Genomic DNA, 19,062 nt, shown 5'->3' on the forward strand with positions numbered 1-19,062 from the left:
ATGATATCATCTTCATTCATGCACCGAAACCCAGAGACGAACAACCTCCTCATCTTCATTCAACGCCCGTGCATAGAGCCACCGAGAGCTTATTTCCAGACAATCACAAAACAAACATGACTAAACAGATTTAACAAAAGAAATAATATGAAGAAACTGAGAATAACCGTCTGACTTTGATTCAATGAAGCTCCGACCATCATCCCCAAGGACATCCACTGTGAACTATGACCAGATTCCACCCCAAAGACGCTTTATCCCCTCCATGTCGCTCAGCATGCATCCCCAAAAAAAATCCCTGTTTTCCATGGATAAAACAGAGAACATATACCCCATGGAGGAGCACCCCAAAACAGCAAGCTAATCGAGCCACATCGTAAACCCTCTCTGCTATCCCCTCAGAAGACCAACACCACACGGTCAGGAATGACGGCCGTACAGATCCGAAAAACTCTGTTTCCAGCAATGAATGACTCTCCGCCCAACTGGGTGAAATGATACGGAAACGGACTCGGTACCAGGCATTGTGATGGCCTTTAAACAGAGCAAAACTCAGCCAAACATAAGCCATAAACGGCTCTTTATTACATGCATCCCCCCGAATGGTTAGTTTTGACCACACAATTCCACGGCCAAAAACGAAGTCGAGACCCTCCTTCTCCACTTTGCAAGCATCACTCCGCCAACCGCGAGATTTAAAAAGGAGGATGACTTCGGCCTCCTTGATCGGGAGGTGGAGCTTTCGACCACCATACCACCTCCAAACCGACACTTTATTGTAAACAGAAAAATTAAAAGCAAAACAGAGAGATGGAAACATAAATGGAGCTTAAAATAAATGAAAAATAGAGAGATGGAGGGAGGGGAAGCCTAGGCTCCCACCTCTTTCGAACGGAAAACGCTGCCTTGTTTTTCTTTGAGAGGTGGAGGAGCTTCTCTCACTAGAGACGTCGCTTTTCTATCATGTTAGAGTTATAACTTGATAGATAAGTTATTTGGAGTTAGAGAATTTATTGTTGTTAAACTTTGCATAAAATGAAATCCTTGAAGTTAAAACCGTTCATAGCCTCACTTCTTTTCAAGCATGGGCCAAAGGTTTAAAATTGTACAGCTTCTCAAGGCAGTAGTAGTCGTAACTAGTAAGAAATGGTGGTTTAAAGGATGTGAATCTGACTAGAATGATGGTGGTGCCATTGGAAATAGTCGCAAGAGATGGCAGTGAGTGGTTTGAGGAGATTGTGGTCAAGGACAAGGTAGGCTTTGGTAGCCCTTCATATCCATTGAAGAGTTACACTTCATGTAAGTACCCATCAAGTTGATTGCATAGACAACCTTTGCAAAGGTACCATTCCCTTCTTCGAAAGAGTAAATGAGATTAAGGTATACTTGGCCATCCTAGGAGAAATTCACCATCAATTTAAAAGATTACGACAAGGGAGGTTTAGAACTTCAGACCCTTGCCTCTCTATAGGTATGGTGTTAACCGAATCACCCCAACTCATACAATCTCACACCCTTACAATGTATTCACACACCCAAACAAACCATGAAATCACCTAAACACCTTGTATCAAAGTTTTGTAAGAGATGAAATCCTTGTAGAGAAGTCACTTCCTCTTTTTTCTTATTGAGGTCCCCTCGGACTGCCTAGATTCTACAAGTGAATAGAAAATTAGATCTATATTATATCTCATATAAATATCATCATCTATCAAACCCCAGTTTAAACAAGAAAAGTATACTATGCTAATATATCTAGGATGATCCATATCTTAGATCAGGCACTGATTATCAAGATTTGTCATCTTAGCTGTACATCATGCTTTATATGCATATTTTCATATAAATTTTATAACAAGTTGAATTCAACATAATTTGTTCAATTTTTTTAAATGAGAGCCAAACTCGTAGTTTGAGAAAAGGAAAATGTTATATATGGTCCTGGAGTGTGTAGTTATTGCACACTCAATTTGAAAAAAAGTGAGGGTCACAATTAAAAAGATTGCACAAAAATTTACCTTTTTTGTTAAAGAGATTATGCAAAAATTACAAGACTGTAAATATAATTTCTCTTAACAAAATGGGGTCAAACTAATGACTTAGTTGGTCAATTTTCAAGAAAGATGGACCTTACTCATTATCTCATACTACACGCTTTATATTTTTTAATTTTTAATTTTATTTTATTTTTATTAAACTAATTGAGTTATTGTACTTATTATTTATACACTACATACTTTTTATAAAAAAATAATTAAAATATATGTCGTGTGTGAAATAATAAATCAAATTAATTTTCAGAAAAGAGTGACAAATTAAAAAAAAAAAAAAAACTCGTTGTATTGTATTTAGAATTTTAGATCCACAAACTTGTGTATCTGATCATTTAGGCCCATCTAGGGCCCAGAGATGGTGCATATTGATCCAAGCCCGCACAACGTCAACGATCCCTCCCGCAGCCGAGGCCGAGTCCCGATTGAAGCATTCCGCTCACTTTCACACCCCGGGAGGAGCTTGCGGTCTCCGGTAGTGGAGCCGAGAGAATCTCTCATTCGTTGCCGCCATCTTAATGCACTCACCGAGACCGAGCTCTCTCCCAATCATGAAGAGGTCCAGACCGACCCCACCACCCACACCGCCGCTTTCCACTGCCAAATCCACCGCACCCATCTTCAAGAAACCCAAATCCAAAGCCACGATCCCACCCAAATGGGTTCCACTCGGTCTCAGCCTATCGGAGCTGTCCCTGCCCCTCACTTTCCCCACCGGCCAAACCTTCCGGTGGAAACAAACCGGTCCTCTTCAGTACACCGGTGTCGTCGACTCCTACCTCATCTCCCTCAAGCATCTCCAAGATGGGGAAGTCTCCTACTGCTTCCACCAACACGCCACCACCGGGGATGAGAACAACGCCAGGGTGGCTCTGCTTGATTTTCTCAATATACGTATTTCGCTCAGTGAAATCTGGGAGGTCTTCTCGGCCTCAGACCCGAGGTTCGCCGAGCTGGCGCGCCATCTGGGCGGGGCCCGGGTGCTCAGGCAAGACCCGCTTGAGTGTTTGATACAGTTTCTGTGTTCCTCTAATAATAACATAACGAGAATTACTAAAATGGTGAACTTTATCTCATCTCTGGGGAATTGTCTGGGGACCGTAGAAGGCTTCGAGTTCTACCAGTTCCCAGGGCTGGAGCGGTTAGCGATGGTTTCAGAGGACGAGCTTAGGGAGGCCGGTTTCGGTTACAGGTAACCCTGTTCTTAAGCTGCTAATTATTTTTTTGGCATTGATTGTACATCGTGCTTCTCCGTTTCCGGATGCTTTGGCCTTTGTACCTTATCAAAATGAATAGATACGGGTGTTACCTTGCTCGCATTTCTACTGAGTGTGTTTTACTTGTAGTCTAGTTCTTGAAACTATTATTGCAACATAAATTGTTTCACAAAATCAAATTTAACTCCTTAGAAAAGTTTGTTAGCATTACCGAAATATGATTGTAGGAAGTCTACATATTCATAATACCCATTGTGCGTGTGTGCACATTTCTGAACTTGTTTCTTGAGTCATGATCTGATATATAAGTTTGGAAAATTATTAGGTACTTCTAGAATATAGATGACCAGTAATCCCGTCCTATTATAAATTGTCACGCCATTAAATTTGCTTACCTAAGCATATGTTTATAATGAGATGGCAATCATGTGATAGGATGATAATACCACATGTCTGTACCACTGGCCTGCCTACTCTACAAGTTTTTTGTCATATATGTAGTGCTTTGGTTTGTGCAATCTTGACAAATTTATTTTGTTCACAATTGGGATGTGCAGGGCTAAATACATTATTGGCACTGTAAATGCTTTGCAATCAAAACCTGGTGGAGGTACTGAATGGCTTGCATCTCTTCGTAATTTGGATCTTCATGAGGTTATCGATGCTCTCTCTACTCTACCTGGAGTTGGTCCTAAGGTGGCGGCATGCATAGCTCTCTTCTCTCTTGATCAACACCATGCCATTCCTGTTGATACACATGTGTGGCAGGTATGCTTCTTGAGGTTTACATATGACCCATCCCTGGAATGTAGCTTTTATGATATTACCACCAAAATAATGGTTTTGATATGATTTGAAACCTTCACCTTCTTTCGGATACAAGATCCTCCTATCTAAAAATTTTACTGTTCCAACTTTCTGAAGAAAATATTGAAAACATTGAAAAGAAGACGCAAGCTCAAATATATCAGCTTGTTGTATAAGTTGTGGGTTTGGTAATTTTCAATCATGGAATTCTTTGCTGTGGATCTTCTTGGTGTTTAGTTTCTTAAGTTCTCTTGTAAGAGATGGAAAGATGGGGATATTTTTAACTTCGGTCTCTGTAGATATATTGAGGGAAAAAGTTAGAAATAATTGAAAGGTACCAGACGACAAGACTCCCCTATTTCCCCCACACCCCACCAAAAAAAACAAAGAAAGAAAGCTGGCTATGGCAATTTATTTCTGCTTGCTTCAGCTTTAGTTGGATAACTAACTGCATCTTTCCAAGTTCTTTCAAGATTTTCTGTTGATGAAGTGCTGATCTGCCAATATGTTTTTTCTGTTGGGAAAGATTGCTACAAGATACCTGTTACCGGAGCTTGCGGGTGCCCGTCTGACACCCAGGCTCTGCAGCCGTGTGGCAGATGCATTTGTGAGCAAATATGGCAAATATGCTGGCTGGGCTCAGACTTTGCTTTTCATTGCTGAATTACCTTCACAGAAGGCCCTCCTGCCATCACAATTTTGTAGTGCCAAAGAAAAGAAAGCTGCCAAGAGTAAGAATGGCAAAACGTGCAGTGCTAATTAAAGGTGATGACTTATTTACTTTGGGGAAACCAATTGTAGCCATTACTAATAATTGGCAAAGCTTTATGTTTGTGATCATGATTTTTAAGTTTTAACATACCGGCCTCCTTGATGATAATAACCCTGTGTGCTTCCTCAACCCCCCCCCCCCCCCCCCCCCTTCTCTTCCCTCCCTCTCTCTTCTTCCTTTTCCTCCTCCTCCCCTTCCATATTTTATAGACGTCATTTTTCATGGTTAAAAGGCATCTGGATGTTGTCAGAAATAACATTTTTCATGGTTAAAAGGCATCTGGATGTTGAACCGTGGTGTCATTTGGCTCAAGTGGAGAGAGGATGAAATCAAAGCTGCATATCTTTTTCAGGTTACTCCTGTAAATCTTATGGCATCTTCCTTTATATATTTGATTTTTCTTTTTAAATTTCTTCAGGTTTACCCTTTGTGTTCTGGCAGCAAATTCTTGATGTCAGGAACTCTTCTTCTCATTCTCCTTCTTCATTTATTAGTCAAAGGGGTATATGTGCAAATTAATTCAACCAGGTGAAAGAAGAATAGATTATAAAAATCGTTACAGTTTACAAACGGGACTGTTTTAATGTGTTTGTGCAAATTACTCTGTCAATTATGTCTGAGGAGTACGATAATAAACCAAAACAAGAGTTACTCCAACTGTTACTTATAGGGAGATTAAACTTTTCACCCACAAACTACCGCTCATTTGCACCCTCCCTATCAAAAATTTTTTATTTTGCACTCAAAGCCACAAAAAGTTTAAATTTGCATCCTAAACTACCACGGAGTTTCAGTTTGCACTCTCTATTCAATCTAATCATTAAGAATATTCTATGGCCAATTTTTTCTTCCATCTTAATGGCCATTTCTTAACCCAGGGTACAAAATAGGTGGTTGTTTGTGGGTGACAAATTGACCACGACCACATTGCACAATCCTAATAGTTAGATTTTAATGGATGAAAAAAACTGGAACTTATTGTTAGTTTAGGGTATAAATTGAAAAATAGGTAGCAGCTTGTGGGTGAATATTGTAATTACCCTTTGCTTTTATTCCTTCACAATATAACTTCTTCTTTTTTTCCCCAAATTCTCTATCTTGATCTTTGTGCATTAAATAATGCAATGTTTATATGGTGCTTGATGGCAGGTTTATGAGCACGTGTAACTCCAACCTCAATCTCCTTGTATTACAGCCTATCCGGTTATACCGTGAGCTGGACATTTTAAGTTAGGTATTTAGTCATTCTTTATCATTGTATTCGAATGATGGTATAATTTTGACCTTATTAATTGTTTAAAGATGTTGTAAATAATATGTAATTGTTGGTGATTGTTTCCGGTTGTCACTTTGGTATAACTTGACAAAATGCAGGATAAAAGAAAACACTTATCTTTGCATGATCATTAAAGTGGTCATTTTCGTTTGTAATTAGGCAAAGGCGCCACCTTAATTATTTGGCTCATCGTTGGAAAAAGAAGAAAATCATCCTATGTTGTCTACCCATTTTCCCCTTTGCAAATGGGGATTGGAAAAGGCTGGCAAGACTTCATAATCCGAAATTAGAGCTCAAACTAAGTTCCTTGCAGTGCAAATTCAGAAGCGCGCGAACTAGCAAGACGGCTTGCATCCGCCTCTCAAAGACAAGCTTACTCGTTGCATCGCCAATTATTTTCTCAAGATGATTCAATAGATGGTTATTAATAAGTTGGTAGGGTATCACCTATTTTTGAAAAAAATTGAATTGGTCCCATAGAGGAAAAAACCCACTGATTTCCATAAAGCAATACATTTTCTCTTTTGTGTGTGATATATATAGTTGAAATATGCCTCAAAGTTTTCCTCTTTCCTGCATTTTGTTATTGTTAACGTCTAAAAACAATACAGAAATCTAGATGGGGAGAATGATTTATTTCCAATCTCATTAAGGTTATTCTGGGCTTGAATCAGTGTTGTGTGAGCTCCCGACAGTAGCCTGGTGTGGCTGTACAGTATCCATGCATACATCTATGGTGGTAAATAGTAAATAAATATAGGAAAATAAATAGAAAGAGACACGTAAATTTACGTGGTTCAGTACTAGGCTTATGTCCATTGAGGTTTTGGGAGAGGAGAATTTATTTTTTACAATATCTCATAGTCTCTCATCTTCACTGTACAATAAATCCTAAAAGTCCATCTTCTGGCAGAGATCGCATTGCTGGAACCTCAATTGTAAAGTTGAAGAAGCCTTTTTGGAGAAGTCTAGCCAAAAGTCCTTAAAGTCGTATGTACTCGTACTTTTTATCTCCTGCCTCATCTACTTTAAGTCACCTTACCTATCTTTTATGTCCCCTCCTCTATTTTCTTCCTGACATCCTGACACCTTGTTTTCCCTTGTTCCTTCTTTATCCCTTTTGTCCCTCTCTTCTTTTGTCTTCTTGTAATAACCCTTTGATAAGTTGGGCATTGAGAACCATTTCGGATCTAATATATTTTACCCCCTTATAGTTATAATTTATGATTGATGCTACAATTGAGAGACGACCACAACATGAATGGGCATGTTGTTATAGGTTGTTGTGGGAATATTGCTAGAGAATTCTATTATCTCATCCTTCGCCATAACAACATGAGAACTCCTGGTTTTAGGCAAAACATAGTAACGGATGGTATATATAGGGCAGGATCGGGCTTGAGACTACTCCATAAAGGCCTACATGATTCTATCGACACATGGCGGTCATCGGAGTAGATAGATTGGGCATTGAGAAAACATAGGTGAGGCATATGTGGTTGTTAGAGTGGAGGCCACATGTGGTTAGAGTGGTGTGGGTAAAACAAAAGCTGATTCAAATATTAGTACAAGTTACATAAATTCTTATCCATCCTAGACCCAAGAAAAAAAATGGTTCAAAAACAGTTAATTTTCATGCACATTCTGCATCAACCAGGAGAGCTTTATGGACGCCTGGACAAGGATCATCACCAAAAGTTGTGCTTGACATGGGTTGTTGCAGATGGAGACAAAATAGTAAACAGTGAGCCATGCACCGTTTGCTTCTTTGGCTCATTAGGCACCGTTCGATGCTTTTGTATTGTTAGGCACCTCCCCAAGCATCATGCAGCAAATTGTTGCAACGTAGTGATCTGCTCTCCTATAAATAGGAGAGCTTAAGGGTGCAGACAGAGCGTGCAGCAGAGAGAAAATAGAGAATGCTGCGTGTGTGCAGGTAGAGTGCATCAGAGAAGTGCATCAAAGTGGGTGAGAGAGAGATTTCTGTAAAAATTATTTTTATAGTGAAATTACAGCAGCTGTGGACGTAGGCAATTGCCGAACCACGTTAAATTTCGTCCCTCCTTTATTTAGAATCGTCTCTGTGTCATAACAGCTCCCAACACGGGTATGGTACATGTCCGTCTCCCAATACAGGCCTGAGAAAAACACAGCATCATAACAACTGAGATTTCAAGTGCATGAACAAAATCATATTGCTATTGCTTAAATTTCTGTCTTCTAAATCCAATCAAGAACAAATATCAATCAAAAAGGAGATGCTTACCTTTTCTACAACAGCACTAGAATTAGAAGAGTGACAACTTCCTATTGTGTAGCTTTCAGTCACCAGAAGGGGTTCCAAAAGTTGCAAATAAGATCCTGGAAATGCTGCTTTCTGGAGGACAGCGAAGCTGTAGTTCTGGCCTTCTGTCATGTTTTGTTATAGTTTTGCTTTGTCCCACTCCCACCCATGAAATCACTGGGGGTGGATGCAGTGGCGGAGCCACGTTGGGGCAGGGGGGCCATGGCCCCCCCAGAAATTTGAAAAAAAAATAATTTATATGTTAATTTTTTTAATTTAATAAAATAATATGAGTTTATTATGTGTTGGCCCCCTCTATAAAATTTAATCTAATATAAAAATAAAATAAATAAAACACATCTTATATAAAATAAAATACATATTTTTATTATAAATAAAATTAAAAAAAAAATTATAACTATATCTGGTAACATTTCTAATCCCTTTACATTATCAAAAGCATTTCAATCGATTATGGCAATCTGTCAAACATCTTACAGACTATATTTTATTCTCACACGGCACAATACCGTATTTTCACATCTCATCCTTCACTTTTGTTTTCTCTACTTTCCAACATCAAAACTCATTTCATCCTTTACATTTTATTTTCTCTACTTTTCAACATCAAAACGAAAAAAAAGGAAGGCAGGAAGCAGAAGATTTTACCTGTTGGATGTTCTGCTGCTCGACTATGAGGCACTGAGGTGCAACCGGTAACCCGGCGACTGTCGACAAACCATTTCCAGTCGCTCTAGCTCTCGGCGTCCTCTCTCTCAGACTCTCAGTCGCTCTCACTCTCGGTCTCGGCGTCTCCGACTCTCCAGACTCTCCACGGACCACAAACCCCACTCTTTATTTCATTCACGCTAAAAACCAAAAAGGTTAGACCTTTTTCACTTTTTGCTTTTGAAGGCTGGCTTGATTTCGCTTGAAGCTTCCAGATGTCATCTTAGATTAACAAATAATGATAAATGATGAGAATCTTGAGAGTAACTTTGTTTGTCAAATAGTCAAATACTCAAATAGTCAAATGGAAGATGTCCTTTGTAACTTTGTTTGTCTCCACACGATTTTTTGATTTTTTTAATTTACTTATTTTTCTAATATCTGGTTACTCAGTTTATAAAAAATTTCATAATATATTAATATTATTTATTTAATAGATTAATATTTTTATAGATTAATACTTTTATTTATTTAGTAGATTAATAATTTTTTTATATAGTAAACTAACATTTTATTTTTTAATAGATTAGTAGACGTATTTGATAGCCCATTCCAGACTGCCAGTTCTCGTCGCACAGTCTCTCAGGTATGTCTTTTTTTTATAAAAATTTTATATTGGTATTAATCATATTATATATATATATATATATTACATATATTAATTGTGTATGGTTGTGTGTACTTATTTAAGTTGTTTTTTTTTATAGTATTATGTGTATTAATAAATTGTTTGATTTTCAATTTTAAATTGTTTGATTTTATTTTATCAAAGTTTCTAACTTTATTTTATATGTTTCAATTTGATTTTAAATTTAGGTTCATGAATGATGTCTAAATTAAAAACTATCACTCATTCTTCAAAAGAAAAGAAGTTGATCTTCCAGAAAATTCTTCTAAACTTCCGAGGATTGAACCTGAAGAAAACCCTGATCTTAACTCTCCAATTTTGGAATCTGAAAGAATTTATTTGACATCGTCAACACTTAATTCTAAAGAGATTGATATATCTTCTCTACAACGAGATCCGGGATTACGTCCTCATATATGGGATTATCCAGTTAATCAACGTGATGAAATAAGAAGAGCTTATTTAAAAATGGGCCCATATCAAATACGTCTCTCAAAATATCCATTTTCTGGTTCAGAAAAACATCCTCGTCGCTTTCAAGTTTCATGGTTTGTATAATTTGGATCTTGGTTAGAGTATTCTCCATCAAAGGATGCTGCATATTGTTTACCTTGTTATCTTTTTACAATGAAAACATCTCAACGTTCTAGATGGGATGTATTTACTGTCATGGGATTTAGAAATTGGAAGAAGATTAATAATGGAAAACATTGTGCCTTTTTGAATCATATTGGGGAGGATCCTTGCTCTTGTCATAATAAGGCTGTGAAATCTTGTGAGGATTTATTAAAACAATCACAGCATATTGATAAGGTAATGAATGCACAAAGCTCTGAACAAATTCTGAATAATCGACTCCGTGTAAAAACATCTATTGATGTTGTTCGATGGCTTGCATTTCAAGGATGTGCCTTTAGAGGTCATGATGAGACTCTTGATTCAAAAAATCGAGGTAATTTCTTGGAGATGCTTAAACTCTTGGCTTCCTATAATGATAAGGTTGGAAAACTTGTTTTGGAAAATGCTCCTAAATCTTCAAAGTATACTTCACCCCAAATTCAAAAAGAGATTTTGGAAGTTCTTGCAAAGAAAGTAAGAAATAAAATTCGTGAAGATGTTGGGGATTCTCGATTTTGCATTATTGTTGATGAGGCACGAGATGAGTCTAAGAGGGAGCAAATGGCTATAATCTTGAGATTTGTTGATGTTGATGGTTTTATACAAGAACGATTTTTTGATCTTGTACATGTTAAAGATACATCGGCATTGACTCTAAAGAATGAAATATCTGCAGTTCTTTCTCGTCATTGTCTTGATATTCAGAATATTCGTGGGCAAGGATATGATGGTGCTAGTAATATGTGTGGTGAATGGAACGGATTGCAAGCATTATTTCTTAAAGATTGCCCATATGCATACTATGTTCATTGTTTTGCTCATCGATTACAGTTAGCATTAGTTGCTGCATCTAGAGAGGTGGTTTCTGTTCATGAGTTTTTTTCAAATTTAAACTTTATTATCAATGTGGTGGGTGCTTCATGTAAATGCCATGATGAATTGCAAGCTGCTCAGGCAACACATATTGCACATATGATAGTCATTGATGAACTTGAAAGTGGAAAAGGAGCTAATCAAATTGGCACTATCAAACGAGCCGGTGATTCTCGTTGGGGTTCTCATTTTTATTCTATTTGCAGTTTATTGCGAATGTTTGAAGCTACTTGCTCGGTGCTTGAAACCATAATAAAAGAAGGATCCACTTACTCTCAACGTGGGGATGCAAATGCTGCTTATAAAATGATTACTTCATTCCAATTCATATTTATTTTACATTTAATGAAGGAAATCATGGGTATTACTGATGTTCTATGTCAAGTTTTGCAGCAAAAATCTCAAGATATTTTGAATGCCATGAATATGGTTTCTACTACAAAAGGACTCATTCAAAAATTGAGAAATGAAGGTTGGGAAAATCTGCTTGAGAATGTTGTCTCTTTTTCCAAGAAATTTGATATTGATATCCCAGAATTAAGCTCTCGTTATATACAAGGTCGTGGTCGTCACCAACGAGATCACATTACGATAGAGCATCATTATCATTTTGAAATATTTAATGCTGTTATAGATTTTCAAATGCAATAGCTTGACAATAGGTTTGGTGAAGGAACGACAAAACTTTTAACCCTCAACTCAGCTTTAGATCCAAAGGATGGGTATAAATCCTTTAATATTGATGATATATGTTGTCTTGCAGAAGAATATTATCCTCTTGATTTTTCTGAGAATGAGAAAATCAATTTAAGGTTTCAATTGAAGCATTTTGAAGTTGATGTGTGCTTAGCAATCCAAAGTTTCAAGATTTGAGATCTATTGCAAATTTATGTCGAAAATTGGTAGAGACAAAGAAATCAAAAATATACTATCTTATTGATAGATTGATTCGTCTAATTTTAACTCTTCCAGTGTCTACAGCAACCAGTGAACGGGCATTTTCAGCTATGAAGATTGTTAAAACAAGGCTTCGCAACAAGATTGAAGATGAATTCTTAGCAAATAATTTAGTTGTCTATATTGAAAGAGAAATAGCTAAGAATTTTGATTTAGATTCAATACTTGATGATTTTGTTTGTTTAAAAGAACGCAAGTTACAATTTTAGACACTATGTATTTTTTTTTTGTTTAATATATTTGTATGAATGTCTTCATATTATTTCAATGATATATTGTTCTTGACATATTAAATACTTTTTTAATATATAAATTGTATTAAATGTATTTTATTTTTATTGTAAATCTTCATATCAGATTATTATATATCGTAAAAAAAATTATATAAAAATATAACAAAAAATATGTTATATATATATTGTTTTAATTTTGTTTGGCCCCCCCAAGAGTAAATTCCTAGCTCCGCCACTGGGTGGATGTGAAGTAGCCACATTTCCACATACTTTAACTATTGAAACAATGTCTATTGAAACATCAAGTGGGTTTCTCTTTTCTTCTTCTTCAAACAGAACTAATAGATTTCCTGTAGGCTTGAGGAAGCTCCGAGGTACATTGTACCTAAAAAGGCAAAAAAATTAATATAATGGTTATAGCATAACTCTTTTTAAAGAAATTTTTGTGCTAAGTAATTACAGGGCCAAGATAATCCCTTTTAAGCTTGAAACCCACAGACAAACTTAACATTTCTCCTGGCTAATCTCCAAAAACAAAGCACAGTTCTTTATTACTCAGCGAAAACGTTTGATTTATAGGATCACTAAATACTTTACTTCCATAGATAAGAAGCGTTCACACAGAAGGGACAAATATATGTAAATCTTATGTGCATACCATGTTTGTGAAGGACTCTCTTTAGAGGTAAGAAATGAGACCCAATATCGCCCAATACTTTGTCCATTAACCCAAGCTTCTCCCTTTCCCATGGAACCAAGATTTAAAGCAACAGGGCCTTTTCCTGCAGGTGCATCAAATAGAGTCTGCTGCCAATCCATGATGTATTATTGCAAGGAACTTGGTGGAGATTAAGAATGCAGCAAGCTTGGTAAGAGTCAGCATATGTGACAATGCAATGGCAAAGTTTAGTTTATACCTTATACCATGTAAGTGGTTGATGAATAGAGTTTCCAAACCTACTCCATTGAACAGTACGTGCACCAGGTTCCTTGTAAATTTGTAATTTCTCTCCCAACAAGCCAACCTTCATGAAGTTATTGCATAGAATTAGTCTAACTATGATTATAGATTCGTAATCCCATTAATTCTATAGTTTGTGGAAGCATGGCAATATGAAAGCTCAAATGGATATAAATGGCTATTTTCAGCAGTTATTTAACAAGGATTATGCATTGCTACATAGGATGGGTGAAGAACTATGTGAAGGAAAGGTAGACCAATAAATGGGTATGAAACAAAAAAAATAGTAATAACAACAAAAACAAAAACAAAGAACCAAGAAAGAAGAAAAACATGATAGCATGAGTAAATAATCAGGGAGAAGCATAGAAAAATCTTGCAGAACATACATTTTGTTGTGCCAGTTGAATCTTGAAACATTAGGACACTTAATCATCGAATTACATTGAAATAACCTAATAGTATAGCTATAGCTGATTAAGTTGGAAGATATCCCCATGGATTAGATGAATCAGTTAAATCAAATATACTTTTACAGAAGCTCTTAAACAATCCATTTAGAACTTTCTGGGAAGAAATTTTCTGACTACAAGTACTAGAAAGAGTTCAAGAATTGTGATTTCCCAAAGCTTTACAGATTGAAATAAGAAGTTGGTAGGCATAAGACGCTAACCTGATATCCCCATGAATAGTTGGTGAAGTCCTTGAAATCTTCTTTGTCTTGAATGCTCACTCTACGTAATCCAGTAACCCTACTCTTAAGATGTGCTCCGGAATCCTTCATGACACAGATATAAGTGAATTCATAGTGTTTGTTTTTTTAAAATTTGAAAGCATGATACGATAAATGCTGCATAATATAAGCTGGTAAAGACAAAATCATAAAGGCATGGCTGGCTTCAATTTTGTGAAGTAAAGAAGCTAATTCATTCTATAAACAGATTACTGTTACATGTTGAACATATATGCTTCGTTCTCTAAGGATATTTTAGAGGTTTACGAAAAGTCTAATGGGATATGTGAGGTAAGATATATATAGCTATATTTATAATATTTTCTGTCCCTCTCTTACAGAAGTGAGGGATTAAAAGGATTTGGATCCCCTAGAGTTCTTGGGCTTAGAGTGGGAAAGAGAGAGTGGAAGTTATGACTTCTGGTATTAGTGCATCAAAATACAAGAAGAAAAAAGAAAGATGGAAGATTGAAACTAACCGGTAATCCAACCATTACGCTGAGCAAAGAGACATTGTTTGTCCCATTATTTAAAGAAACATTTTTCTTTAGGGAAAAATTTTTATTGTCATGTTTTCCATGCTCAGATCCTAATTGAAGACAGAGTAAAGTCAACACTAATGAAGAGATCAAGCAAAGCAAGCAAAAACTAATAGAAGGATAAGAGGAACGAGCAGTGATCAGAATGTTAGTTACAGAATCATTGATGTTGGAAAAACATGTTTTTCTCTGACTGGTTGTATACAAAAATTTGTGTTGCAAGTATGACATTCAGAGAGGTCAGACAGAAATAATCATGCAAGAACTATCACCAAAGCCAGCAAAATGGCAGCCGATTTTACACGATGCACATTAGTTTTAGTCATCCTATTCACAAACAACTTCTGATCCTTTTTTTAACCATCATAAAATATATGAAGGGGATTAAAGAGCTTATATATATACCTACAAAGTTTCCATTTATGAAACCATGCAAAACATGTCCAAGGGAGTTCACATTGAGCACAGCTCCATTGTAACTAGAATCATGCTGAAACCTACATATACGCAGAGACCAAATATATATAGTCGAATATTTCAAGAGTAAAGAAAAGTGAAGAGATAGTAAATGAAGATGTTGTTTAGGTCCAATCAACTTTCAGGTCCACTTAATTTAAACTAGTACTTCTTCTGTTAATTATCTGAAAGTATACCAAAGATAATCAGATGTATCTTTAGTTGTACTCATCTGCTCCAGTAACTTGTTTGTTCTCAATGAAGTGTCATCAAAGTTGGGGATGGCTTCCTTATATTCTTCCCATACATCAGGTGAATCAAACTTCCGGCCTGATTTTATTGATCTTGTCCCATATTCTGTGCTTATCTGTTCGAGAAGCAAATTGAAACGTGATTTCTTTGAATGCATGAATTATGAAAGAATCGATACTCTCCTAATTTTCTATACCTTTTGCAGATCACAAGTGCAGAGAGGTAATAGAAAATGTTCCACCAGAAAACAGATTCAACAAATTGAAATCCAGTAGTCTCCACAGAAATGAATCAAATAGGAGTAAGAAGTAGCCTAGATGTTATAGGAACCTTTGCAGTGTTGAAGGCTTCGATTTTGCAGTCTGGTAGGATGCTAATTGAAACTGGTGGCAATTCATATGAAGAATTCTCAAAAATAACTGTAGCATTGCTTCTCTTGTCAGTGTTTACAAGAAGGGCAGCACATTCTTCTGATTTTCCCTTAAAAACGTAGGCCTGCAACAAATCATTCTTTACAGATCCAGTTCATGCTACTAAAAAATATGGTTAACAAGAAGAAATACAATTTATGATGTCCTCACTTCTTGTAGTTGGCCCAAAGGGAAAGTAGAATTTCCTCCAGAAAGTAGAGGCTTTAAGCACAACTTTATTGCAGCATGTAATTCCTTGAGATGACCCCACTTTGGTTGGCTGATAAAACCTGAACTTGTCAACTCAGCAAGTTAAAATCTTAATTTGAAACTATTTATTTTTTCAGTACAGCGAAAAGCAAATATCAGATATACCATACTCATCCAGGGGGGCTTGATCATAATAACTCGTCAGCATATATGCAGCAGCCGTTCTTCCAAAATTGGTTCCTCCATGATACTAGAATAGAATTATAATGTCAGGAGACACATTATGGTGTTGGATTCATCTACATTTCTATTTGCAGTTACATTCTAATTAACATAAACACTGCAACTTTGAATCCAACATGACATATTAGGAGCTTTTATAGGACTCCATTAAGATCATCTTTGAGAGATTATGATCCACAGCCATGTTTGCAGCCCAACGAACATAACGCCGACCTTCCTCATGAAAAGTTCCTTCTATCCTTCCGTACTCATTTTCAATCTACACACAAACAACTTCCAAGTCATGAGAACACAGAAGATATTATATATATATATATATATATATATATATTAATATGAGATATGCAGTTTTGGCTATTAAATATGTTTACCTGTGAGAGAATAATTGCTTGAGAAGCATATAAGCTTTCCAGTTTCAGCATGTTTACTATCTTGGTTACAAAATTCGCCATGTGATACTGCAAACCATTCACAAAATGAGTAGCAGTGCTAAATGTGCACACCATGCGTATTATATTGGAATAATCTGTTTGCGAACCTGTTTATTAACACGCTAAACACAGCCGATGCGGCCTACACAAAGGCGCTGGTGCACATTTTAACTTTTTTTTTAATGAGGATAAGTAAGTGGTGTCACACACTAAACTTATATATATATATATATATAGTATAAGTTTATAACCCTCTTTTTTCTTCAGATTTTATGGGTGAGGAGTTTAGAGAGAGCCGGTTTTGTTGCCTTGGTCGAACTGATAAATGGGTCTTCCCTACATTAGGCGTTAATGCTTGTATTTATGGCTTCCCTCCGCCTTGGTGAGGTTATAATAAATATGGGGCTTTTGCCTTGTTCCTTTTTTTTTTTTTTTAAATCTTCAGGGGAGTAAATAGAATTCCCCAAAAGGTGCAAACTATAAAAGATAGCTGATGTATGTTGCTGAGTCTTGAACCGAAAGGTTTCACTTATTTCAGTTATGAAGCCTTTAGGTTATAGTGTGTTAAGAATAAAATATAAATAATTAAATTTATCTCTTCTCATCTATTTAAATTTTGGGACAAGTGGTAAATTTACTTGGTATTAACGTAGAGGTTTTTGTTCGAATCCTGAGTTTACACATTGAAAATGAGTTTGGCTCACACATGATAAGAGTGTTAAAAATATAATACAAATAATTAAATCTATCTATTCCTATCAGGTTAACTTTTTTGAACAAGTGATGATTTCACATCTTCGCCTTATGGAAAAGAGTTACTATATAAATAGTTAATCACCTATTTCACTTATTTCATGATGATAAAGTGTTATTATATAAATCGTTAATCACTAAATTAATACTACAATTCTAAAAACTGTAAATATAATCAACCAATACCTTGAATGGTTCATTATCAGATCGAAAAACGATGACAGGGACATCACGCAACCAAATTGGTAGACCCATGCAGACCACCACACACACACACACACACACATATATGGTAAACCAACATTCTCTTAGCTAAAGGTAATCATGCATCTAGAACGTACTCATTGGTGAGAGTATCAAAAGGAAAGTATAGATATATATATATATATATATATATTTTTACCCATAATTCCATTCAGCCTGAATGAAAGGTCCAATCCTAAGGCACACATATAGTACCTGTGCTTGGACTTCCTTGATGAACCTTAATATGTCAAGCCTTCCCCTGAAATCAAACTGTAACAACACAAATAATCAACAAGCACACATATGTATTGGCATTAGAGAGAGAGAGAGAGAGAGAGAGAGAGAGAGAGAGAGAGAGAGAGAGAGAGAGAGAGAGAGAGACCTGTCCAAGCTGGGGCTCATGAAGGTTCCAAAACACGTAGGTGTCAATGACGTCTAGCCCCCCTTCTTTGGCCTTGGCTATTAAAGATGGCCACATCTGCATTAGAAATAGAAGAGGCCATTGAATTAGATCATCGTATAGATTCTGGTTATATTGTTGGAATGGATCTCTTCATTTCATTTGAAATAGATACTGTCTATTTCATTGAAGTCTTTACGATCGAGAAAGTTATATCCAACTCCAAGAAGCAGCCCAATCATAGAATTGAGCCGCAATAAGATTCAAACCAGTTCCTTGGGCCAGCCGCCCACTCTGGAGTGGTTTGGAATAATTTCAACACATCTTACAACTGCTCAGGCCAAGAAAAAAAAAATGGCCGCATATTATAATGCAGAAGAAGACTCATCAACAAAACAAGATTAAGGGTTGTTTGGATTTGTTACTTAATTGTTAGGAACTTTTGGTAATTGGGCATCCATGTTTCCATGAAGATCAGCAATTCTATGCAAAAATATATATATATATATATATATATATATATATGTGAGCAGTTCATGTTTTGATCATGTTTCTTTGAAGTCCATACCTTGTGCCGTTCTTACTTGTATATATTTACTAATAATAACATACAGAAACGAAGAGAAAAAGAGAAATAAAAGAGCAAGCTAGCAAAATAACACCTCAGGAGTGCTACGAGGATAGTGGATTGAACCAGAGAAGAGGATCCTGTGTGGCCATCGATGATCAAAGACCTTGCATCGTATGTCACGTTGCCTGCATGGCTGCAGGTGCCGATAATCATCGACAGAAACGCGAACCAGCACAACCACTCCATGTCCATTGATCTCTGATCTTTGCTCTTCACCAACATGAATGCTTAATCATTTACAGCTAGCTCTTGCCTCTCAGTATTCTTCTCTCTCTACCAGTACTCATATGCATACTCTCTCTCTCTCTCTCTCTCTCTCTCATATATTTATATATATATATATATAAGAAGT

At 36.4% G+C, this 19,062-nt stretch overlaps 1 protein-coding gene and 1 pseudogene across 2 annotated transcripts; one reads left to right on the forward strand and one right to left on the reverse strand.

Moving 5' to 3' along the window:
- The first annotated feature begins 2,437 nt into the window (after positions 1-2,437).
- On the forward strand, positions 2,438-6,195 carry LOC122297634 (N-glycosylase/DNA lyase OGG1-like). 2 transcript variants are annotated; one of them, XM_043107745.1, is made up of 6 exons: positions 2,438-3,243; positions 3,826-4,036; positions 4,602-4,840; positions 5,057-5,079; positions 5,123-5,199; positions 5,997-6,195. In XM_043107745.1, exons 1-3 carry the CDS (start codon positions 2,570-2,572, stop codon positions 4,836-4,838), a joined length of 1,122 nt encoding a protein of 373 aa, XP_042963679.1. In that variant the 5' UTR covers positions 2,438-2,569; the 3' UTR covers positions 4,839-4,840; positions 5,057-5,079; positions 5,123-5,199; positions 5,997-6,195. The 2 variants fall into 2 exon arrangements, with proteins under 2 accessions (XP_042963679.1, XP_042963678.1); XM_043107744.1 differs by lacking the exon at positions 5,057-5,079.
- A 1,561-nt stretch (positions 6,196-7,756) lies between these two features.
- On the reverse strand, positions 7,757-18,896 carry LOC122296588 (annotated as a pseudogene).
- Positions 18,897-19,062: the final 166 nt, after the last annotated feature.

Source organism: Carya illinoinensis, chromosome 15, assembly GCF_018687715.1.
Source record: "Carya illinoinensis cultivar Pawnee chromosome 15, C.illinoinensisPawnee_v1, whole genome shotgun sequence".
Lineage (NCBI taxonomy): Eukaryota > Viridiplantae > Streptophyta > Magnoliopsida > Fagales > Juglandaceae > Carya > Carya illinoinensis.